Source organism: Trichoplusia ni, chromosome 12 (genome assembly GCF_003590095.1).
Source record: "Trichoplusia ni isolate ovarian cell line Hi5 chromosome 12, tn1, whole genome shotgun sequence".
Lineage (NCBI taxonomy): Eukaryota > Metazoa > Arthropoda > Insecta > Lepidoptera > Noctuidae > Trichoplusia > Trichoplusia ni.
Window position 1 is genome coordinate 3,258,082 of NC_039489.1, and position 27,024 is coordinate 3,285,105.

At 36.0% G+C, this 27,024-nt stretch overlaps 1 protein-coding gene across 1 annotated transcript; it reads left to right on the forward strand.

Annotated features, from left to right (window-relative positions):
* Positions 1-7: 7 nt before the first annotated feature.
* Positions 8-25,602, forward strand: LOC113499475. The gene is made up of 7 exons (XM_026879976.1): positions 8-243; positions 3,700-3,914; positions 20,422-20,597; positions 21,033-21,139; positions 21,879-22,072; positions 23,275-23,387; positions 24,500-25,602. The coding sequence occupies exons 1-7, from the start codon at positions 26-28 to the stop codon at positions 24,722-24,724; spliced, it is 1,248 nt and encodes a 415-aa protein (XP_026735777.1). The 5' UTR covers positions 8-25; the 3' UTR covers positions 24,725-25,602.
* Positions 25,603-27,024: the final 1,422 nt, after the last annotated feature.

Here is a 27,024-nt window from a genome sequence, read left to right on the forward strand (position 1 = left end):
CGACGATGACTGTCCACCCGTCAGTATGGAGGTGAAGAAGCACGAGAAAGCCGGCAGCCTGTCGCCAGTGAAGCAAGCCTTGAAGCGAGACAGCGGAGACGAGGCCAAGACCCCGCGCTCTAGCAGCAAGGGCGAGAAGGAACTCAGGCTACCACCAGAGAAGTCTCCCAGCGAAGATGCCGCGCTGAGAAGGGAGCGAAGGCTGTCTCGAGCTAGCGAGAATTCAAGAGAAAATCTTGACAGGTATGTTAATTTGGCTTTGAAGCATACCATCATCACCTTAACTCATACACAATACACGACTTTTTTTGATAAATAATACTTAAACGAAGAACTGCGATAGTACTACTGTAGTCGTTGATGATAGACTTTTTGAACGAAAACCATCTCTATTCCAAGTTTCGGTGCTTGTTCAAGTAGAAAAGCGCGAGAACACTTTGATATAACAGAGTATGTTTGTTATTTCGTGAGCGCGCTCGCAAGTCGCTTTGAATGAACACTTGTCAATATGTACTTTATACATCATAGCAAAAACATTAGGCCATTGTTTTGTCTACCTAATAAAAATTCTTCCGCGGTGGTCGAAATGTCGGGGCGATCTCTGACTACTTTCATTGAGGATTTTATTGCATTTAATTTCTGTGAAAAAAAAACAGTGTGACAAAAAACAAAACATCTAAAAATTAAAAAAAAAAAGTTTATCTTTCAACACTAGAATTTAAAACAGAACGAACAAGACGTCTCGAAATATCCTCCAAAAAAGTAATGTTTATTTAACAGGTAAAGCTTGAAAAGAATAAACAAAACAAATGACGTAGACAAAATACCTTTTGACACAAAGCTGAAGCTACAGCTGAATAAGTCGCCTAGTAAATATGTCAGACGAGCAGGCGACGTGATCTCGACTTAGCCGTGTTTTATGATTGTTTCCCATTCCAAATCAAATATACACACGTTGCGTTCATGCTTACTTGGATACAAAATGCCACTTTCAATACAACATGTGTTGGCGAAACACGACAGTATTATGAATGTGTGCCTGAAATAAACAACTGAGAAAGAGGACAAAAGTATGATCAGGAAGAAACATGAAAGTTTTGATCCACTAATGGGTCAGAATGGTCACATTTTTTGCCACTCAAATAGGCCCAGGTAACGATGGTGGGATAAATTGAAAAGATACCACGAAGGCTGGAAAAAGGTGGTGCAAGATAATAAAATATGGAGAGATTTGGTGGACGCCTTTGATAGGAAAAAAACTATTTATTTTTGGAAGTAAGGCGGGTTTCTTAAAGCAAAACGTTTTCATGTTTTACATGAAGAACAATATTTAGAATATGACTACAATCTATTTTAACATTTATAGGTACCAGGCGCTCATAAACAAAAGCAAGTTGTTAAGCTTGATAGGCACTATTGGCGCGAATACGAAGGGAACGGTCGGAGTAACTTTTGAAATATGCATCAATGCTTCTTGGAGCACTACTTAAACGAGACGAATATTCCTGTTACCTAGATATTTAAAATGCACTAACACAAACAAGTGTAGAATAAACCAGCCCACTTAAACAGACCATATCATATTGTAACAGTTATGAAAACTTAGTTTCGAAGCGTTCTTGGGATTCCTTGTATTTACTGTTATTGCCAGAAACTTTTGAGTGTCTCTACTTGCGAAAATGTAAAAGTGCTATTTAATAAAGAGTTCTTCTTGAAAGGAGTTTTAAAATGCCGATTTATTATTAAAATTCTAAAAGAAGTTCTAAAAAGGATCTAGAAAAAGTTTGTATATTTACTTACCAAAGAACACTCGGAAAATGGCTTCGTATTAAAGTACCTAAGTGGCTTCGGAAATATTATGAAGTGGTCAGAAAGCTGTAATTAAGAAGTATGGCGTAATCAATCAAATCGGTTAGATGATCGATGAGATAGCATATTTAGCTGGCAGGCGGTAATAACTCAGCATATTTCGGGCTAGAAATATTCTGTGACAGCCTTACGTAATCAAGAACGTTTAGTTTCATCTTGATAACATAGTTGGCCACTTCGCTCGTTAAACTTCTTGATTTATTGGCCCAGATTCCTACTGAGTTTACAACAATGCGTTCACTGAAATAACAATACATAATTTAATGCGGTCCCATCTTCCAAATGGTATGTCGTCGTCTAGTTTTATTCTGTGATTTTGTGGCACCCGACCTGGTCCTCCATGAAGAAACTAAAGTAATGAGGGAATTTTATTTCTCAGTTTCACGAAGTTATGACTTTGGCCCTGCAGTAAACGGTTAAATTACCTCTTTACTTTCCTTGTTCTAGGAAACGCTCATAAACATTCGTGGTCATACAATATCGTTGTTACTGAACCCGTTGAGTCGTAAATTGCAGCAAAAAAACTGTACAAAGTTCTGTTGTCGGCTGAAACCGATCGTTCGCCGATTTGTCAGTACTTGTATGTGGAAACACTGCCAACTGAACGTTATTCATTGTCACTAGCTGTTTATGTATTCGAAAGAATAATCAATACAATACACGATGGTACGTCGTACGCCCAAAATAAAGTTGGTGAAATATTCAACGTCACACGTCTTACCATACCCTAATATCTAGAATGTTTCTTATTTACATTTTTATCTCCGTTTATCTTTGAAGAATGTGCTTTTATCTTTTATCAACTGACGTTGAGATGTTAAAATGCATTTTATCACCGGTATTTCCAGATAGCGTCAATTTATTTAAGTCAATTTGACGTAATTTTATTTATAATCGAAAGATACACGAATGTCAAATAATGTCGGACGTTAATGTTTTGCTTCAAAATGTAGATACCGTTCTATGAGTATTAGTTTGTGCCACGTCCGAATAAAATTCTACTGAGTGTTGGTACAGTATGCATCCTAGCTTTATTCTACATATTTCAATAACCAGATCAGAACCAATAGTGGAGCTAAAAATGTAGACACACCCAAAATAATAGCATCTACATCTCACAATGTACTGGGATCGATCTATCATCACTGATAGTACTATTGTTACCAATAAGCCTGTAAAAGATCGATGAGAGCGTCGGGCAGTGATTGTTGATATCACTAGCCCCCATGACGAGAACCTATTGAAGGCCGGAAAAGAAAAACAATTTTATCTCTAGACTAGCTGTTGCCCGCGACTTCGTCCACGAGGTTAGAATTTTCCCCATTTTCCATTGTATCTTCGCTCCTATTAGTCGCAGCGTGATGTTATATAGCCTATAGCCTTCCTCGATAAATGGTCTATTCAACACAAAAAGAATTTTTCAAATCGGACCAGTGGTTCCCGAGATTAGCGCGTTCAAACAAACAAACAAACAAACAAACAAACTCTTCAGCTTTATATATTAGTATAGATAAGATTTAGCCATGGCTTTGTCAACAAGGGAACATGGGAGGTGGGCTCGGCAATCATTGTCTTGATAATCTCGAGCTTTGTTCAACATCTTAGAAGTTTCTCGTAGGGTGTGTCACCTTGCGAATCGAAAGGTGACACATTTCCGATATCCTCTCTATTTTCTCTCCCTATTCCCGATATGAGTTGCAGATTATTTTTGTTTTAATAAATTGTTATAATAGCGGCAACAGAAATACATTATGAACCGTGAAAATTCCAACTTTTTAGCTATCACGGCTCGTGAGATACAGCTTATTACAGCCTATTTTTTATTCACAGGCAAGACTCGAAAACACCGTCGCTATCAAGTCCAAAAGTATCCCGAAAATACTTCACCAACTGGCGCCAAGCATGCGACAAGACCAAAGATAAGACCAAGGAGCTGCTGAAGCGGTGGAGGACCTTGCCGGAGTCTGAAGGCGCGGAGTCACCCATGCAGGAGTCAGGGCACAGCGAGGAGGGAGAGAATCGAGGGTGGAGTGTGCATGTCTGGAGTAAGTGTCTCTTGCCTCATACTTATCTTACTTATTTTCTACCAGTGCATGCTACGGCCGGCATAGGATTCCCTTTACACTCTGCAGACTAAAACTGCGGCGTTCAGTTCGCTCTGACATCACTCGCATTTCAATAGCGCTTGTACACTTAGGCGAAGTGTCCAAATTTCACTAATTTTAGTATGGGAATTTTACATCAAAGACATCCTCTGCAAAGTTAAAAAGTCATCAAAGTTGGACCTCAGGGAAAAGAGAAATAAATATCCTTCCTATAAATCTATGCTTACTAGTATGGGTTAATAAAGCACATAATGTTTATTATAAGTTGTGCGTCATTTATACGTATTTACGAAAAAAAAATAACTACATCACACCCAACCCAAATGCCCTCATAACTGTCGATGTCCTCCGCACACATACCGCCTTAGTTTCGCAAAATATGAAGATAATTTACCTCAACAAAACCCCGAACGAAGTTAACGTACGAAAATTTCTGAAATATTTCCCTTAATTACGTTACTAATTCCTGGAGAGGAGGACAAAACGCGACCTCGGACGCCGAGTACCGTCCAGAATAAAGTACAACTTAATAGGAAGTTAGTTTTAAACGAAAATGGAGTTACAAACGTTAATAGTGTTTTAGTTACGGAATAAGCACATATGCTGGTGTGATGTGGCAAGATGGCGGTGTGAGACAGAGCTTGCATCGAAATTCATTTAGTGGTTGAATCCCGGATCAGTCCTCAGAATACGTATTGATAGTGAACCGTATGACGTGGCTTGGGGCTACATCCATTCTGAGCAACATATACATGCATAAATTGTTTTGTAGCGCAATTAAGTCTTGTTGCCGGATATTGAGGAATGTAACGATGCAAGACTACTATATATAGCTTTAATCTAACCTACGTTTGGTGTATGGACAGCTGGCTATGTCCTACTTTAATATTATTCAACGTGGACCTCTTAGAATTTTGCATGCAGACGAAATAACCAATTTGAGATCTTTACCAGTTTTCGTATGAAAATATTTTTTTCTTGTAAAGCCTTCTAACTTTTTGATGGATTATATTTCTAACCTCTTCGCCTTTATGAACCCTTAATTACGTAATTAAAACTCGGCCTTCAAATTTTTATACTGCAATGTAATCCTACTTTGAGCGTGAACAAATTTTGAAGACAATAATTCTAGTAGCTTCTTTAAGATTAATTTAACAGGTAAGTGTGATCTATTTTATTATTAAAAACTAGGAATTCTTGTAAATATTAAATATAGTACTACGTACTGTAAAAATGGACAAACAAACTGAGCTCTCAATATTTTACTTGTTGTTCGTGTTCACTCGAAAATTGATAAAACGTTTTGACAGTTAGTGAGATAATCCGGTGAGGTTTATTCCAGGTTCGTCTAACTTTTCAGGCATAAAAGTTTAATAAAATCAATAAATAAATGTTGTTGATTTTCTACGTATTACAATTACGAGCAAGTATTTCAAGAAGTCTACAAACAACACGTCATTTCGACAAAACTGTAAAAAAATTAAACGATGTAGAATTTAGGTCTCAAAATACACCGTCATCTAGTGTAGTTAGATTGAAAACTAAAAAAAACACACGGTAACTAAACGGAGCCTATTTTTAGCTGTCAGGATCTTAATAAATTTATGCGTCTTAACTAATCTCCCACACCTACCAAAGCTATTGTGGTAACAACAAACATTACACGTCATTTAACAACATATGCAGCACCTACGTAACATAAACGAAATCACATGAAACCCGACATTGTATTCAGAATTCATTAGCATATATAACACTGATTATCATATTTCAACAACACGCTGTATTAAATCTGTTCAACGGCTAAAATCATAACACGACTTAATGACTTAAGCGTATGTATGAACTCACATTTGCGTCAACGGACTTTGAAAGATTCGAGGTACTTCGAGCATTCCTTGAATTGCTTCGGTGTAGTAAGTAATAGTAGTTATAACGTACTGACTATCAGCTGATCAAAGGTAAAGAGGCAAAGGCGTCAAAACCCTCACCTCAAAAGACAATCCAGGTTGAATTACCTGTCATGATCTTAATTGAAATTGTAATTTTGAACATTACTTCTTTTATATTTGCTACCACGGAAAAACTTTTGTAAATATTCAGAAACTTTGTTTTTCTTGTGTTCAAAATTTCTGAAGCTGTAAGTGGAAGCGGTATATAAATGTTAAGATAATAATTTTAGTGTTTTGCTATCAGCGTTGAAATTGCCAGTAAAAAAATCATAGCTTTCCCCATTTTATCCGTTTGCCCCGCATGACGACAACACGCATTTTTTCTGTTGTCAGCTTACTTCTAGGTAAATACTACAAGCATAGCTTTAACTTTAGCAAGGTTTTTAGATAAATATTTTGTGAGTTTATGATATTATAGGCCATAGGCCATCTCTGGATCTGCTGCACCGACTTTGAAAATTATTTTACTAATATTAAGTGTAAGCACGTGAGAGCGCACGTTATTTTGGAGTGCCATAGCCTACATTACAGTTCAAAAATAGCGCTCAACGAAATGCAGATACAAATGAATTATTTTGCATTACACAGTTTTCACGCTTATTTACCCATGAAAAGGTAGTTATTAATAATGAAACATCAACAACTAAAGGCACAAAGATATTAATTAATCAATAGTACGCCAATGTATGCATTACCAAATTAAACAAGTCGTATATGAACACCTACGAATATTGAGTATTGTTGACGGTATTGTAAATATGAATACACAACCAAATTGCACGTCTATCAGACTTGACACTCGTCACAAACGAAACGGAAAACTATATTAATATTATAACGAATGTTTTGACTCTATACAGCTGTTATTTTTTACAATAAAATAAATAAAATAGTAGATTGTGTTAGGCAATCAGCCTTCGAAGAAAAGTATTTTTTTTATTGCAAACGTCAATATTTTTTCAAATTTATGGAAATGACGTTTCGATAAGTCACGTGACTGACCTGTCATTTTCAAACATTCAAGCGTTTTCTATAGACGTTAACGATTGTAGAAGTGTCTTTTGTCTAGAGGAGCAGAGGGAACAGCATCTAACAAAGATTATTATTGTCGATTCTGATTATTTCTGATCCATGTGAGTAGGAGGATCCATAAGACAAATGCTTGAAAAACTTGCCTTTCTAAATAGCCTTTCTAAATATTTTAAAGCGCATTTTAATCACTGAGTTCAAAACCTTTTTCATCATGAAATTAAGCCAAAAATTTTTTGACTATATTTGACTTGTTAGTATGTACTTACCTATAAATTATATAAAATTAAGATTTCTTATATCAACCACCAACAATATCCACACCAATAAAGAAGTCAAATAAAAAAAATACTCAGCAACCACATTTACCATTAAACCAAAACTTCTCTTTAATTCTAACACAGCAACAAAACGCAATAACCGAGCGGCGACATCAAAAGCTACAACAGACAACCAACACACGTTAAGTTTCATTCGCTAACCTTTCTGTAAGCAGGTAATAAAACCTCTTTCATATACCGGTAACGTTCTCACATAACTCCGATAACGTTAATAGCTTTAACCGCAACGAAATGGAGTTTTCAACGATGTAAACACTGAATAACGTTTTATTTGTTGTAAACAGGTATAATGATGCGTATTGTGCTGACGTTTAGTTAACTGTCATTATAATTATATAGTGTTACCAGTTGTAGTGTTAGCATTCCCTCTAGCAAGGTTATATTTCTACGTCAACAAAATGCACTGAAATTTAGATTAGATTCAATTAGAATATTCTTTATTGTACACCATGGAATTGGAGCAGTGATTTTTAATACTTACATACAAGGTGAATGTTTTGTGATAATACTTTTTTTTAACAATAATATACAACCGATCTCAGATAAAAATTACTGATTCAAAAATAATGAAATTTTCTAAAGCCAAATTAACAGCATTTTCACTTTTGAAAAAACAACCAGCAATCCGAGTTTATGCATTCCGAGGTTTTAAGGTAAGGTTTGAACAAAAAAAAAGGAAATAATGACGAATTGAGAACCTCTCTTTGATTTGTCCAAACTTTTGAATTGATAAACATCTTCTTTTTTTCTTAATCATTTCCAAAAGCATTGCTGTGGAAGCAATACGGCGCGCAGCATATAGCGGCATCTCTCTTCCACACACACCTAGCCCTTCAGGTATAATTGTCCAGAATTCTAGATTTGTCTAGCTCGCTTTGCCACCTTTATCTAGTCTTGCCTTATTTTAGCATATATTCTTTCAAAGTACCTCTCTCGACCTTAACGTAATTTTTTGAATATGTATTTCTACAGTTGAACCCAGAGTTCTTAATGAAAATTGGCAAACAGAAAATGAGACGAGGATTTAGAAAAGGACAAATGTTTTAATCACATTATTTTCCGTAGAAATATAATCAACGAAAAGCCGCACCAAAAAAAGGATTTGTTAACGAAATAGAAACTGTTTACTTACCTAATGTTATTTTTAAACAAGAGACTAACGTAAAGAGTTTCTGAACGAACGAATGTAATTACGAATGATGGCACAAAGTAATTAAAGTCTCTAAAATCTGCAAATCCAATAATGGAATAAAATTCATGCAGGAATATTTAGATATACTCATTTTCCTGTAGACTAATTTGTAGCTTCCAAAGAAAGATGGTAAATAAATCTTATTCCCCCATGTACCTAACCTAATCCGTTATACTTTGCAAGTTGTAATGGGAACTCTTAATCTAATACATATTTTATGAACACACGGGCTTCGGTATGCCGTTATTCTGATTTACATCGACGTGTGAGTGATTGGAGGAAATGTTATTCATAAATATTTAGATGTATATAGTTTCCTATTACTTTTGGACAAAATCTAATCCTTTTTCTTGTTTTTCTGGGTAAAACGCTAATTACTTCGACCCAAGTCGAGGGCACGGGTGGCGTCGGAGTTCCACCGACTAAAACACCTCGAGCCCGTTCTGGGTTTCTGGGGATCACTCACGCATGCTCTGCGCGAGTCTAGCAGGACACCTTCAGCTCCTATGTAGTTCTCTGACTTGTAAAATCTCAAACCTCACCGATACTCACAATTTTAGGCCTGACCCTAGGTCGTTGATATTAAGTTACGCTAAAAAAACACAAGTTCAAAATACCATTATGATCCAGGCTTCCTTCAGTCAAAGATCGTTCCAAAAAGCGATGTGTAATAACATTGTAAGAAAAAGCTTTTTACTTTAAACAAATCATTTATCAAAATCTACGAAGCAAGAAGGTTGAATAAAAATTACCTACTAAAGTATTTTTGCCTTACAACCTCAAAGCATTAACTAAGAGTCTGAATCTCGAAAAGTGATTATTTATTTATAGATTACAGATGAAAATACACCCGTAGGTTGTAGATACATTTGGTATTTTATCCGCAAGCTCAGAGATTAATTTCCACTGTCGAATTAAATCCGCTGATCCCATTAAAATGGCTGCCGGAGCGATGTCACCGATATCATTGAATAAATTATAACGGAATAATCAAGTGAAATACAAAACACTATTCACTAATTATTTTGAGAGAAAGTGAGGATAATTTAATAATACATATTAAGTATATTAACTAATGTGATTATGATATTCACATCACAGATTTAAATATTTTATTGTCTGATTTTTCTTCTTATCGTATCCAATGGTTGATGTACTATTTGTAACGCAATACAGAATTGAGGAACTGGTTTTAGGGTTTGAATCTACCGTAGGAATCTGTCGTGACTTTAAAGACGACTAAAGAAAATTCTCAGATGAGCAAGTGACTTTCTGATAACTTTATTGTCTTTGGAACAATAATAGTAACCACTCACACTAACCACCACCAATCATATAGTTTTAAATTTACTGAAGAACCAATGCACAACGTAATACCTATACTTTACTTCCACATTATCACGTCAATATAAAAATAACCACTCTAATAAATGTAACTTTCTGACTATAATTTGATATACCCGACATACCTAGCTAAGTCACGTTACAAGTCAGGACTGATCGATTGTCACTTATTTTTGTCGCATGCTAATGGCGGCCGAGCCTCCTATTTGTATAGTCAATTGCGAGGTATCAAATGAATATCTAATGTGAACCTTATTGCGTTGGTATAAGGTGGTTTTGATGCTAAAGTATTGTCATTACTGGTATGGTATAGTCAGCATCAGAAGTTGGAATACCGATTAATAAAGATTCAGTATTTTTTTCGGAATTGGTATTTTGTGTGTCGTCCACAACTAATGAACTAGACAACAGAAAAACATACTTGCATATTATTAAATGATTTAACGGTTTACTCACGCGTATTAGTATAGTTTCGTACCCAACCGGAGTCCTTAATTAAGGACTCCGGTTGGGTCCGTAACTAGTCGGGCTACCTTTATCACTTAATAATGAATCAGTCTCACGATAGTTATTATAAAAATACTTGCATATTTCTAAATACATACATATTACATATAACTTAAACCCCGGCAAATGATCGTGCTCATCACACAAAGATTTGTCCTGGGTACGAATCGAACCCACAAACTCAGGGCCACTATCCACTAGACCAACAGGCCAGTCAATGTGATTACATTACCTGATTTTTATTGCTTACTGTACTGTAGTTACTAGTAGCAGTTTCAAAAGTATTTCTTAGTTTTATCCCTGGTTTGCAGTTTTGGGAATAGCGGGCATCAAGCTTCAAATTAATCCCAGTTCGTGTGACTTAAGTCTCTCTAGATTAAACTAAAACTTTCTGAATTAAGTTACGATACTCCGAATCAGTTGCATTTCTGATTTAAGGCTTAATTCAGAGAAACTTAGTTAAATTTACTGGTTTGTAGAAAAATCGAGTAACTGGAAAAAAACTTTTATAAGTTTTTTCCAGTTACGTAAGACGCCTCAATTACATGTAGTACTTACTTTTTATATTCGTGTTGTCAAGGTGTTTGTACACGCTTTGGTACTTAGGTACTTAGTGGATACTCAGAAGTACTCAGAACAGTTCCCAAAAATACTAATATTATTGTTTGATACTTGGCCCAAAATTGCACTCTGAAAATGGCGTGGCTCACCGCGGAATATTTCAAATCAAATCAAAAAGTTTTTATTTCAAATAGGCCGTTTCTCAGGCACTTTTAAAACGTTACATTACTGACTCTAATTGCACGTACATATTACGGAATGTTTAAGAACGCAAACATAAACTTTTATTTAGAAACAAGATCTTTAAAGTATTATACAACTTAGCTGCACTCTATACAAACCTTGATTAGAAACATAAATATTTAACTTAAAGCAATGATTCAATACCGTCATAATGAGATAAAACATGCTCGAGACGAAAATGTTGTTTGGAATTTCCTTAAAATGTTTAACTTAACAACTACGTAGATATGACGAAAGAATTACATAGAGATACCAGACTGTCATATTTACCTTAAAACGATGTCCATGCTAATGAAACTGAATTAAATTACTAAGATATCGGCTATCATCAAAGATTTTTCTTAGGAATCTGAGGGACAGCTAACGCTTATACCTTTTAATTAAAAAGAAGAAGTACTCGAAAGTAGTACGAACCCATTTGAATGATGCTCACCAAATTATACATTTTATTCGGCATGCCTCTATGCCTTTTTTTTTGTTAATGCGGGGGAATCCTCTTGGACACCCACTCCCTCGTTGAAGGATATGGGTAGTATCAGGCTCTTACTGACTGCACCTGAACCGCCGTGCTACGTCATCCGCGTCTTTGTGTCGGTGTATGGCAATGCGTTGCAATCCTTCATAAACCATGCCTCTGTGCCTGCCCTGTAACAACTCTATGTACCGCGTCTCAAGCGCAGCGTATTTGATTTAAAAACCTACCTGGGTGTGAGGATGAATGCAATATAGATTGAAATAGTAATAAATAGTCATATCTTGTATTGACAATGACTTGATGAATCTTTTTATTGATATATGTAAATTGATCAAAGTCCACACTGCACTACGCTCATATTAGACTCGGTATCACTGTGTACTTTATATATAATATGCATGTGCATTATGCAGCAGTATGGGATTTTGTATGGAAGAAGAATACAGTTTCCATCTACAATATTTGTTCTATATGTAGATTTTTTTCATTCGACACACGCACCAAAGAAATTTGGCCCTGTGTTGTGGGGGTTTTTTGGGACAAACATTTAGTCACATGTACAAAGACACCAAGACTCGAGACAACCATTATGGTTAACATAAAAATGTGCCGTACGCGGGGATCGAATCAAAACACATCGCGCATAGTGAGTTTGGCGTGGTGACCTCAAGCACTTGACTATCCGTCGAGTAACTTAACTTTATATGACTGGATTGTTTGTAAAACTCTCCGCGGTTCGACCGTTAGAGATTATTTCCTGGAAACCAGAGAGTAAATTTTACAGCTACTATAGATATCCTGAAACCCCGTTTATTTTCAGTAACTTGCTAACGTCGTAACATATATCTCGGTGATTTCACAGCTTTTGAGCGTATCTTGGCTTTTTAGTTCAAAGATTTGAACCCTGTTTAAATGTTCAGTATGATGTTTATAATCCTGTGTTTCATATTTCAGTTAATTATCGTTAGCAAGAGCATGTTAAGATAAACCTACGTGTACGTATCAGTATTATGAACATGTAAAGCATATTCCTAAGGTTAGGTAAATTAATAATAACGTAATCAAGGATATACAGACTATATAGGTACAGGTATTACGAGTCACGAGTCACCAGAAAAAAAACAAAAGAGTTGCCCATCAAATTCATTCATGACCGTAATCGTAACTTAACCTCGATTTTAACAATCGCAACTTCAGAAATACACACTATGTAAATTTCGACTGCCAAGCTGTTATGGACAGATGCACGAATGTCCGTCCGTCAGGCACCTACCAGTATCTCTCACCTGCAAACATCGTAGCAAAGCTTCAAAGAAGAGCAAAGTCATCTGAAAAATAATTGAAAATTGAACAGAGGAAAGTTTTAAACCCGTGATGTATATTTCCTTAGAAATTACAACATTATTAAATTAAAAACATCAGTGTCAGATAACTTATCATACGTTTAGAAGAATAAATACTTGTGATTTGTTTTGACAATGGTTCGATTTTATATATCTGGTTTGACACTATCAGAGCACGATGATAGGCTATTTTATATATACGTAAAATATTTACACGTCATAAATCTTTTCAAAACTTCTGAAGAAAATTATCAATTTGTCTGTATGGTATTATTTAACTTATTTGTTACTTAATAAGTCAGGCAATTATTAAAACCAGTTAAGTGCGAATCAAACACCCGACACTGAGAGTCCCGTACGAATAGAGAAGCTTCATAATGGAACCCTAAAAACTAGCCAATTAATATCCCACTGTTGGACAACTATGTTTCCCAACGTGATGCTGGTCAGTCAATAATGGATTAGTTATCGTTTTATGGTCCCTTTTACGAGGATAATTCCTAAATCGTATATTGTATTCGATGAATAGTCAAAAAAGAGACAATCTGCTTTAACAAGCCGATCTTCATAAGTTTATCGAGTATAAAAGATTCACAACACAATTAAGAAAAAGTTTGAACGCTTGAATAAACCATCGGGTACAAAGTTGGTGGCCAAGCGTGGAATCTTAGAAACAAATAGACCGGTAAATAGGTCCTTTACCATAAATACTCTATTCGGAAAACTAAATGGAATACAGATAAATTGTATAATGTATATATTGAATGTATTTACTACGTAATAAGATTGGAAAAAGTAATTTGTCCAATTCGGCTTTGTAAGACAAAATCTAGTCAAGTAACTGAGCGATACAAATAGTGAAAGGAAAATAAAATTAAGAAAATGGTCTGATCTTACTGACCTTACCAAGCGTTGCTTGATACTTCGTTCGATATCTTGTGTCTGAATGGGATCTTATCGACATCACACCAAGACTGCATATGGATAGACGAGTGGTTGAGTTAACCCCTTCAGTCCTACTATGCGCAACGTGTCCTGGTTTCGATCAGGTAGGGCAGGCGTTAGTGTGATCCACGAATGCTTGTCCTGGGTCTGCGTTTCTTTGTGCATATGACTTGAATAATTGTGAAAAAACCCGCGATACATAAAACATTATAGGTAGTTTTTACGCCGATGCAAAGAATTTGGATGAGACCGTTGGGCAGGGCTAGTATTGAACATACACTTGTATTATATTTAGCTACCTAATTATAATTTCTGTTCATTAGTAGTACCTACATGGAATTTAATTTTAAAACTTGATTAAATGCAAATTGATTGAATGCTTAGAAAGAAATTAAGTTACGTAGCTAGCAGCTGTATAATTATTAGGTACTAGTAATAAAAAAAAAGAATTAGAAGTCTGCAGCACGGAATAAAATTGTAAGAAAACGAACAAGAACATTTCCATTTTATTAAAAGAATATTGATTCAATCAAAATAATTGCTCAAGGAAAAGGCTCACTACGGCGTCCTACTAAGCCTCTTTTTGTAAAAATCCGTTTAAAAAAGGTTTCATTCCTGTTTTTATAATTGAATAATTAAATTGCACGACCGTGTTGCCCCTTTTTGTATTTTTATAATAAGAAAACATTTACAGGCGTCATAACAAAAAATAAGAATATACAAAGACTATATACTCATGATTTGTGGTTAAGCACGTCTATGGCCGGCTAGCACGCATAACAACCGTATTCTTATATCGATTATTTTCTTCGTTGACTGCTACACTTGTGCCTGAGACGTTCCAACCCCAACGTGTATTGAATTCTAAAAGAAATACCTCAAAAACAGCTTTTTACTACCCGAACGTCACGTGAATGTTAAGTATTCGCGGCGACGCTTACGAAAACAACACATTCTTGAACATATTGCAGCTCTTTCACTGTAAATTAAGAGGTCACAAAGTCCAAATTTTCGGATCAGGTTGCAAATAATCGAGCATTACCTCTTTACTGATATTCTCCGAATGGGATCGTAGATAAAAGGTGTTTTATGCGTTGTGTATTCAACGTGAAAAGCGGAATACTGTAAAATATGACAATGCATCGAACAATTTACGGAAAGGTCATGTAACTATAAATTACAATGTTTTAAAATAGCCTGAACAAAGATTATTAACACACTTGGAAAGCCAATTCCACGCCTATCGAGTTTCAAAATTGACTCATACATACCCTCGATAGCTTAATGATTCTTCACCAAAAGGTCCCCAAAAGTTATAAGTACTCGTTCGGAACTTTTCACATAATCGCAGTCAACTAGATTAAAAAATATTTGTACTTCGTAAATACGTCAAGCGTTTGACAGTGACAAACGAATTGCTTAAATCCCGTAGGCTTAATGATGATTTTTATGCATCGCAAAGCCACCGCATAACGTGCTGAATAATGACTAAGGAAATAAAAGCGAAAGACAAAGGGAAAAAACGAAACAAACAGAATGATAGCAAGGTGAAGAAGGACGCCACGTCAGGCTCGGGTGAATACAACAAACGAACGAGGATTAGTAATATCAAGGAGGAAGGATTCTACAAATTCAAGAATATGATGATCCGTAATGTTAAGTCACAAGCGGAGCCGGTCCCGCGGAAGGTGACGAAACGAGCCAAAAAACGTGTGAAAAAAAGTAAAGTAAAGTCCCAAAAGTAATCTCCATCTATCAAGTTAAGGGTTTCCAGTCTCCACAATGGTTCTTCTGAGATCCCTTTCAGTGAATCTTATAAAGATACGTTTGTAAATTTATAACTATGTTACAGTATTTGAATAAATGCTTGCTTTTTATGAGATGATGTTTTACACAATACGGATTTCGGCGTAAAAAACAATTATTTAAAAATACGATTCTGGGAACCTAAAAATAAAATTTGTAAAATAGAGATTTTAAGCCGCTTTGGTTAAAATATTACACAATCCGACAACAGCGGAGCCTCGAGCGAATGGCGGCCATGTTTTATTCTTTTTGCTCTTTATCCGAAGTGAATAAAGGAATATCGGAATCGAACTAACATTTGATTCGTTTGTGCTTCATCCATGAAACATTAATTCGAGCACCGAGTTACCGCTTACAAACGGGAGTCTATGTAAATTCGGAACCATTTGTTAATGATATTGTATGCAGAACGCTAGCCTCTATTCTATAAGTAGTTTTTATGCTAAAGTTTTAATACCTTCCAGGTAGTCATTTTATCCGCGAGCTCTTTCATTCTTTTCGCGGAACTTCGGAGCGGGGACACATAAAGCATGTCGAATACGACCCGGCGAACTTTATTGAAAACCTCCGTCTGAATGGGAAAAATACGAGGATACAAGCACTGTTTACGACTTCAAATAATAGGCTGCCTGAACTACCCGTCATTTTATGAAGAACTTGTATGCGCTCGAAATAAACTGCTCTTTCAAAACTGGGGATTGTTATCATAATAAATAAATAGTCTTTATAAAGAAATTGCTGAGATCACATGTATAATAGCGCGTCTATTGTTAACCAATTAAATAGATGAAAGTATGACCTATTCTGGTTAACACAATCACCTTTTTCTTAGCGACAGCTAAAGACATAAACAAACAAACAGCCGTGCCCCCAGTATATAATATTTACAATACGTGAATGTCAGATCTTCAAGATAAACATTACGAAGACTGCGCCGTATTGTAAATAGTTCATTATCTCGCGTCGTGTTGTCACTTCATATTAGATGTGAATACGTCGGCGAACCAGCGCTTATAAATATTGTCGCGCCTCGGTATTGCACAATAGTCAGTGAGCCTTCGCTGAAAATGTTCGAAAAGATTCCCAACGGCCGCGTTCTGGGTGAGTTAGCTTGTGTGCTTATGTTTACAACATAGTGTTCGGATGAGTTACTAACTTACTCAAGCTTCGATCAAAGGAAAACTTACAAAGCGTGCGGAACTTCACAGTTATTCGTTCCCAACAGACTTAAGACAAATATAGATTTTCTTGTTTTAACGCGAGAATGAGAATAATGTTAGCATTTCAGTTAATCTAACCCAGCTTGTCGGTAAAGATAACAAACTCTGAATAAAAGGTTTATTTCGTACGTGTTTCTAACTTTAAATTAAATAATAGCATTTAAATAAATTCCGTAGGTACAAGCTTAATTAAACGGAGAACAAGCGGACGTGTCGGTCCAACTTTAAAAGTTAACATTAAAACAACGCATACATAAATACAACTTTATAAAATGAAATCAAAAACATAAACAGAAGTTGTGCATTGTCCAGAGAAGTGGGGTTACGTTACGCTCTCTCCAATTTGAGATTTTGTCAAAACACAATGAGTACCGCAGTGCGGCGCAATAATTCGGCCACCCTTAAAACAAGCGGATTCTTAGCGCTCGTTTAATAAGTAATCTGCAGGTCCCTGCGAACATCTTCCTCGTAATTTATCGTGATGTGGAAGCAAACCCTGAATTTAAATTACACCTGAATTTCGTCGCAACTCCTCGGATGTGAAGAGTCCTAAGCTTTTATGACCGCGTTGTAATTTATTGTCTGAGGCCCTAACTCCCGATGCTACTGATTCAGTCGCGTATTTTTATTGTTCAAGCGTCATATAGTTTGATTACTCAATTATTTTGTGGTATACTAATAAAATACAGGCCGACTAATTCACAAAGTAAAGGGAAATAATTCTTAGTATATGTATATTAATTCATTTAAACCACTTATAGTATTTTAATTGCTCGATATTTGATGCAAACTTTCGTTACATCCAAGTATCCAACAATTAATTAATAAGACATAATTTATTAAAACATTATAGACATGGCCTTTGTTTGGTTTAGTACAAACCTTGTCATTAAAATATTTGGTTAAATGACTGATATCAAAATGTAATTAACCAGTAGCTTAATTTATACACGATTTCATTGCCAATGGTGTAATCAAATACATTAATTCAAAATAAATGGAGCGTATGAGAACTGGCCGCTGATAAGTAAAATACAGACAGACCTACAATCTTTTGACTTAATTTAAATTCATTTAGAAAAATTGTTTTGTTACAGCGTACTTACTCAATACGAGGCCTTTATACAGAACTGTTTTTAATGTAGAAGCAAAACATCACGCTTTACTACACCTAGCTACATCTCGCTTTCACACTAATTCCCAGATCTCGTAGTACAATAGTTAATTTTATTTATTTACTAGCTGTACCCGTGACTTCGTCCGCGTGGAATCTAACAAAAGTAGTTTTACATAACAAAAAAACAAGTATTAATTTTACCGCACTGACAAGAAAGTTAAGATTTTTCTTCGATTTTTGCAACATTACTTTGTTTTTCTATAATTAAAAGTAGCCCTGAATTACTCCTTATTACCTTTCTGCAAATAAATTCTCACCAAAATCAGCCCAGCCATTTTAAAGATTAGCGTTAACAAACAGACAGCCGAACAAAAATAGTAAAATATGTTATTTTGGTGTGTGTCTACATACCGTATACATATACCTATTGATATGCATGTAGTAAAATCGGGTTTTTCAATTTCACAAACAGACACTCCAATGCTATCTACATGTATGGATTCTATTTTTATCTGATGCAGGTAACTAGGTAACCAATATAAATTTCCTGTCAACGTTAGTTCACAATATTCTAGTGAATAGATCGCGTTCGCAGTCCTCGTATGTCGTCGTTGCAAATTCTCGTTTTTTTACCAATACCTTTCATGCATTGTCGGACTATATCCGAGTAAAAAGTCCACCCCTATTGGTTTAACCGGATTTCGTGTTGATTGGAGAGCTAGCGGTTGAAACTATGTATGTATTATCAGTCCACATACATGAGTGGAAAATGCAACGTTGATTATATCGGGTGCTATTTCAGGACAGACTTTTTGCTCGTTAATAGTTTTTTCCATACTTAGACTTTATTCTGATATGACTTGTTATGGAATGTTCTGTTGTGTTACATGTCGCACGCAAAGCTGTGATTGTAAAAATTATTATAGTTCTATTTTCTTCAAGTAAGATAAAACGCAATCAATATGCCATGCACCATATAACATTAGTTAACGTTAGAGAAAATCTCAATCTTTTTTGGTTGTGGTTGAGGTCACCAAGCCAAACCCACTGAGCGCGACGTGTCTTGGGTTCGATCCCCGCATAGGTCAGGCTTTTGTGTGATCCACGAATGCTTATCCTAAGTCTAAGTATCTTTGTGCAAGTGACTTAAATGTTTGTGAAAACCGCCGCGTCACAAGGATTGCATTCCTTCATAAGGGAGTCAATGGTACAAAAATATAAAAGTTCTAGCAAAAAAATCATTTATAACGCTAAAAATGACAGCACAAAGTAAAGAAAATGATACCAAAACTTAACTCCAAAATGGATAATACAACTTCACATGAACACCTAATCGTAAGTGATATAGATTGCTATCGTACATTGTAGCAGAAAACTACTCAGAAAATATCGGGAACAAGCTATGTAACATGAACTACATCCATACTCGGCACATGTCTACTTGTCGGCAGAACTGAATATTACAAAACAGATGAAATAGTTCGCGGAAACATTTTTCAATGAATCGAAACATCGAACGGGTTGCCGGAAAAATCGACGGAATTACATCGTACGAACTAAAAGCACGGCCTCGTTTTCTTTCAAACATTTTTACCCAGATTTTAACTATTCTCTGTCCAACGCCAAAGGAACGTAATTATATTCCGTTTTCATATTCTGGAACAAGTCGAGGGTCATAAGGGACGATGTTCAGTTATTCAGGCGTAGCTAGCTAGCTCCCGATGGAATCGTAAAGCCTAACATTGCTATATTATCTACTTAAATGTTCCTTTAGACTTTTCGAGTTTGTAAGATACCTATCTATAACTTACGTATGTATATTTGCGGGCCTGATATCCAAGTTATTCATAATCAGAAAGTGTTTGTGTTAATAAATTACTCTTTGGAATTCCTACAGTAATTTTTGCCAGCCAATATTATTTTACCAGATTTTATCTTATCTTTTCCTCCGGCAAAATTAATCACTATTCCAATTTACTTTAGTTCTCTACTTTATAATATAAACATTCCGATAATTGAACAAGCTCCGAAGAGTCTTCAATTATCGGGATGAGGGTTGGGCTCGTTGAGTATACCTAGAGGTATCAGAAATTCGTTATCAACGAAGGCATGTTTCCCACACGTCGTATGCAGTATGTGCCTTTGAATAATATGGCCCGACTATTTCACACCGCAGACTAAATTTAGCTCGGCCGAAGTTAGGGGTAGTGAGAGTCGACCTCACGGGAGGACGACAATCGTGCTATCTATTTATGTATTCATATATGCATAACACCAACCCTACAATCCTCACGGGGCTTGCAGAAATATACAGTAGGTCGGAACTTCTTTTGTTTATGAAAATGTTTTGCTAAAATGTTTTGTTTTCACAGCAACATGGGTGAACCGGTGCAGCGAGGATCTAGAATGTCTAGACCTCGAGGACGAGCAGCCGCTGGCTCAGCTCAGCTCGATGCAGACAGACAAAATGACCTTATTCTTCACTGAGTTACTGGACCACGACCGCGATGACGTCATCTGTGATACTGACTTCGATCAATTCTTCGAGGTAGGAAGGTATCAAATTTGTGTGAACTAACTCGAGATGTTTTTTTTTAACATTTTAACATTCGCTGTGTTACAGCGAGAACCAACAAATAGGTTTCAACAATTTTATTAACACCCATCTGACATAGTACCTACCTACTATCAAATTAGTAAGGTGCACTTTAAACATCATTAGCTCACAACAACTCAAATAGTAAATTAAAAGTTTAACAAAATCAATAAGAAAGTTATGCCTGAACTCGAACGCTGAACGAAGCACAACTTAAGCGCGAGAAAAACAAACTGGGAACCTTAACCTCGGAAACATGGCGGCAGCTAAACGCAAATATAACTAATTAAGCTTCTAAACTCAGCATTAAGTCATTTCGACCTCACATAACTAACAGTAGAATAATAAAAAGGAATAATTAAATTCGTTTCACGTCGTAATTCACAGAGGTTGGCGCATTTCGCGGACTGGTCGCCGAACTCGTCGGAGTTCCACATTCTGCTTGAGGTGAAACAGGAGTTTATAGAACACTTTATCAACCCGCTGCCGACCAAGTAAGTTGACCCGTTTACCTTATAACGAAGATAGAGCCAAATATCAATGTTATGCATCATTACACATCAGATGCCTTCGAAAAAAATCATTTCAATTTTATAAAGATTCAATGTTTTTGTAAATATGATCAAAAGTCAGCCATGTTTTAGATCGTTTGTGTTATAAACGTAAGCTAAAATAAGGACTGTTAAACCCGTTACGTATTATGATAAACCATAAAAATAAATGTCAACCAGCTGCCGACATTTCATGAAAGTAGTCCAAAAATATGAGCACTTTGTAACGTAATATGCAATTCTGTAGGCTATATATTCTCACGACTGACATTTTCATGAAAAGTTCTTCGTTCTTTATCACAACTTCTTTAGTGATACGAGATCAACGAAATAACTGTGCGAGAAGTTTTAGTGTTGAGAGGTAATGAGAGGAAGTCTAAAGTTACAAAGGTAAAACTAGAACTGCAGTTTGTTTAAAGATAATCATGACTCGGGACTGAAACTCAACACTGCTGTGTAAATTCGGAGTATTCGGACAATATGTTATTCGGAAGACAGAGGTTATCTCGCCAATTGTTGACGTTATTTTTTATATTGGACCAAACTTTGTGTGACACATAAACAATTCTTTCGAAAAATTTCGAAACCTCTTTGGACCCAGACAAAATCGAAGTTTCTTTGAATGGAGGCTTTTTGATCTTCTATTTATAGCGCGACTGGTAATGAATGCCTCTTTGTCTAGATATGCCGAGCTTCCTTACTACAGAAGAGTTTGCGGTCCAGAAGCGAGCGGTATCAACATCCCCGGCAGGACAACACTCGAGGGCTGGCTCGCGCGCTGGGCGCTGCATCTCAGCACGATGAAACGGTTCACAGATCTGCCTTTATACCTCCAGTACCTCTGCAAGATCCTATTTCATGTAGTCGACAGAACAGGTAAGCTAAATTCAAATAAAACACGTAATTCTTCAAAGTACTTTACAATTAAACTGGTTCTTCTCTCTCTAAGCTGATTTGAAAACCAATCTAACCACAAAGGATGCAGTCACACGACTTTAAAAGCCAACAGACAAAAAGTTTTAGAAGCTTATTTATTCATACACAACGCTCTAAACTTTTAGGACAGTGTTAGTCGGTGCCAAAACAAAGACAACTTTGTCGTTATTTACAACGGCCCCAGACTAATTTTCCGCACGACTCAAGGTAAACTTCCTCTTGTTTACGTTAATGGAGTGGATATACAAGTGACGTGTGTCGATTCCCTGAATGGGTTGATAGATGGGATTAATTTGACGCGGGTGAGCTGCCGGCAGCGACATTTCTCGCCCTCTAGCCTCCTGAATCACGTTAATTGTTCAACATGAATTGTTTTACTCAGCACCAAGGACCAACTCAATTTATTGCGATTTTAAAGTTAATTATCGTCGTAATTTAGAACAGAATTTTGTTAATGACGCTATGCTTGGTGCACTGCCGCCGAAATTATTTTCCCCAAATAATTTAATGCGCAAAACGTAATTGTATTTTAAACTGAAACATTAGCAGCGTTAGAGTTGGTTGAGCTGTTTATAGTACAGTTAACACATTTTCAACTGAAGAAATATGTTCTAACGTATAAATTTATGGCATCATAAGTAGACCAAAACAAAAACTAAACGAAATGACAACGTTTGGTTGTTCTCCAAAGGTTTAAAAATTTGGCACCTTTCTCAACATTTGTAGCCAAAATCGCAGCGGGTGTCAGTGAGGCGAGGCAGCATGGCTTTTCCTGTGCCGCACATATTTTCTTATTCTGCCTTTATTTTAACTTTTTAATCTAAAACGAGTACAAGCAATATTCTCGGTAAGGCGGAAGAGTTATCGGGGTAATTCTCTGTCAATATTTTATGTTACGTGACCTAAATAGTGCTTGCCGTTATTAAAAACTGTGAATGAAGCCGTTCTTTAACTAAGTTTTCTTTGCAATATTTTTTTAACGCAGAGAATAATTATAATTTTACTTGAATTTTTAATCTCTATCTAACTTCAGAAGTAGGTCAATGTTTACTCGAATATTAGCTATTGTAGTTTACTAAAATTTCAATCTAATTAGAAGAATAATTTACTCCAGCAAATGAAATAAACCCTTTTTGTTTTAGGTTCCGGTGCTATTACGAAGCCAGCTTTAGCAGAATTCTACCGGTCCGTTATAGGGCTGAAAGCAACGCGAGTCGAAGAAATCATAGACACAGCTTACGATCGCATGACAAGCGTAAGTTACTTCTCTGTGCTCTATTTTATTTACAGTTAAACCAAAGGTTGGCTGCTTCGTTTAGCCTCTCGCTTTATATATAACAGGGACCCAATTCTGCTATTTACAATGGCCGATGAATGAATGAAAATTAGGCCATTGTAAGTAGCAGAATTGGGGCCCAGTTTAGTGTCTAATTCAATTCAAGTCAGTCTATTGAGATATTCAACATGTTTGATAGCCTAAACTGGCTTACTTCTGCCTTCAAAGCAGTAAGTATTGTAGCAGAAGAATTGTGTAAGAAAGAAGCCACTAACCCTCTTCGACGACTGCAACTTCAAGTAGTGGTGGCCACATAATACAACACCTAGTAACGCGATGTTTGTTAGATATATGACATCATCACTCCCCTGCCCTTATCCCAATTATTTTATTTGGGGTCGGCGCAACATGTCATCTTCTTCCACACCTTCCTATCGGCCGTCATCTCACAAGATGTCGTATGATTTGTATATTTGTAAATCTGTCTTGGAGGAAAATTTCATTAGCTACCGACTCACATTAGGTGCATTTAATAAAAATAGATGATCACTTTAAGACCAGTTAGGATTTAGTAAGTAAACCTTTCTACAGGTGCAGACTATCAAGCGTAGGTAATGATGATATTATTATTGATGAGTTCTTTAATAAACTGATATTATGTAATATGCTATGATAAATCTCAAAGCACTTTATCATTACGAAACCTTCAATTATGTCATAACGACCAAAGAGCGAAAACCCTGCCATAGTACTGAAAGGCGTTTAATAAATGAAAAGCTATATCGATATTGGCACGGCATTACACAAACTTTCGGACCTTATCATCTTCATAAAAGCTTTTATATTTATTATTTAGAAACGTACTTATTAGAAAAGGTCATTTATTTTAAAGCAACTAAGTAGACATTTAAATAGTTTGGAATATCTTTTTAGGGGATTCCTTATTTTTATGGATATAAAACTTATGACAAATGAGCATTCGGAAAATACATATATCTGAAACTTAAACGAACCCGCCACAAGCACTTTAGATGTCTCATGAACGAAAGATAAATGGTAGTAAAGACTGAATTTAATCTTTTTCTCCACAGAACGGATACTTAATACTGGACTACGGGACATACGTGCACTGCTTCACTAACTGGCTGATGGGCAAGAACCCCAATGGTCCAGGCCAGTGGGTCCTAGTTCCACCTAAAGTGGCCCTGCCCCAGCCGCCCTTCCCCGTCGACTACAGCGCACTAAACACGGAACCAGCTAAACTAGAACCCTACGCACCAGACAAGAAAACAAACAGACATTCGGTCATAGTATAAAAATACTTTCCTACTATCCCTAAAAAGTCAATTCTTAAAAGCGTCCTGTTTTTTGGCACGTGTTACGTAAATATGTTATGAACCCAACGCATAATGACTTAAAAGCCCAATACTCGACGCCCGGACTAACGAATGTTCGAAAACCGTATTCGTGAATTTATTTTTTGTGAAAAACTTAGGAATTGATGCACTGAGCTATATCACGAGGACTCTTGACGTAGAATAATGAGAAATCTCAACGCTGTATTGTGACGAATGAAACTTTGTATTTATAGTGTTAGAATATAGGTTTCTATTATAATTGATGAACGTTCAATAACAACTGTGAACAGTTACATAATGCTCGCCTGCCTAATGAGAATGGACGGAACGCGCAATTAGTTTATATATTATACAACCTATACCTACGTGTGGTATCGGTAAATCTTATGAAGACAATGTAGACATAATAATATGACTTAATGTGAATCCTGAATGACTTTCTAAAAGAGAAATGTCTCATAATCAGTTAATACCCTGTCTACAAATATTAATGTAAACCAATACCTTACCTAAGCATTTCTATAACCGCCTTAATTCTAAAATATGATTTTAAACCTATTCTAGTTTTGCTTGAACGTGAAAGTAACGCTTTACCTAACTTACCTATAAAACGTGCAATTTGACCAATTCTTGTCTTTATACAATCTAGATAAGTCGATGTAAATAGTAGTTGTAATTATGCACGGTATGCAAAAACTGCCTTAAAGTTAGCATATTCACATTTCACGACATAGCCTTATTTTATACCCTAGATGTAATATAGATATTATAGGTTACTTTTAAGTATATTAGTTATCTACACTTTGATTCACTGAAATAAACCCTTTCGTTTGTTACTTGGTTTTATCATTTTTTACCTGTTTAAAATACCATCACCCTAAGAATAAGCTTTGGTCAGTTGAGCTTGATATTCCTACGATCTGCGTACATGTATTCCGAAAGCTATACAGACTTAATTCAGTTCAGTTTTGCGACTTGTAGTGTTGGTAATAAACTGGCAACATCTCGAAATATATGTGAAGCTATCACTACGCGGTTCGCTAGTAAAACATGATACATTTGGTCGGCCTCAGGAACAGAAGGACTTTTAAAAGCTTCACATGATTGATGGCGGGTTGAAAAGATTCCTGGCTTCTACATCCCGGTTCACCATTTTGGACATTTTCACAAATCATCATTAATCATCCGAAGCTCTGACAAATAAGTACGTTGTATTTTTTAGTTATTTTATTTCTACTAGCCTTTGAAAGGATGTCCTTCAGTAGGGAAATGAACTATCTATTCGTAATGGTCCGACAAACAGAACCGCTCTAATTTGGGACACAATTCCTAGAATTCGACCCAAAATAGTTTACAAAATTAAACGAAGTAAATGTTTCCTCTGCGTTGAATTAATTTTTCAGGCAAACATTGAACGTCGACCGGTTCCTACAATTGGATGAATTGACTAAAAAAGGTGTATTCCATGAATGGCAGACAGAATAAACAACATGGTACTTAACTACGTATATACCTAGATTAAATTTAATGCATGTAAAGCGTTGGCAACATAAGGTAAGCACTTTAAACTTGACTAAAAACATGCATGCATCGAGTTTGAAAACCCTTTTCAACAAGGTCTGAATAGAGAACGGTCTGTTATTTAGGAAAGGCTAAAATAGAGCGCATATTATTCAGGTTCAAAAAAGTTTGTAACTTATAAAAGCTAATAACTTTTTTTTCTTAATAATCAACAAACGGCTCCCGCACTAGGTACGTTTTGCAACGCATTATAAAAGAAAAATATTAAGGCCCAAGAACATTGTCAAAGTCCGTCTTCTGATAGGAGAAAAGAAAAACTAGATTATTAATTTCGGGAGTTTAAAAACACGAACGGCTTTCACGGGTCATTAGCATACTGTTAAAAAGTTGCTTTTTTAAGTGAGTCATCGCAATTATTATAGGATCGCCAGCTAGCCTGATATTGTTTTCGCAACTCCGTAATAGCATCATTAAACGCGAGCGGGCCAACATTTTTCCCGAGCAATATACCGCCATGATAAATGGCGCGCAATATTTATCGATGTTATGTTGGTAACAACCACTGCAGGTTTTCAGGCAACGGCAGCTGGAGCGAATGCCTATGCTGTGACTTACGGATTTATTACTTTTCTTAAATCTTTTATTGATTCCTTAGTAAAGTTTATACCGACTTGCAGGACTAAAAGGCGATGACGAATTTAGAACGATTGTAATATCATTTTTTTTTATTGTTGTTG

Coding starts and splice junctions, on each gene's coding strand:
- LOC113499475 (XM_026879976.1), top strand. CDS start 26: ATGGAGGTGAAGAAGCACGAGAAAGCCGGCAGCCTGTCGCCAGTGAAG. Junction 3,915..20,421: donor GTGGAGTGTGCATGTCTGGA/GTAAGTGTCTCT, acceptor TTGTTTTCACAG/CAACATGGGTGAACCGGTGC. Junction 22,073..23,274: donor TCATGTAGTCGACAGAACAG/GTAAGCTAAATT, acceptor TTTTTGTTTTAG/GTTCCGGTGCTATTACGAAG.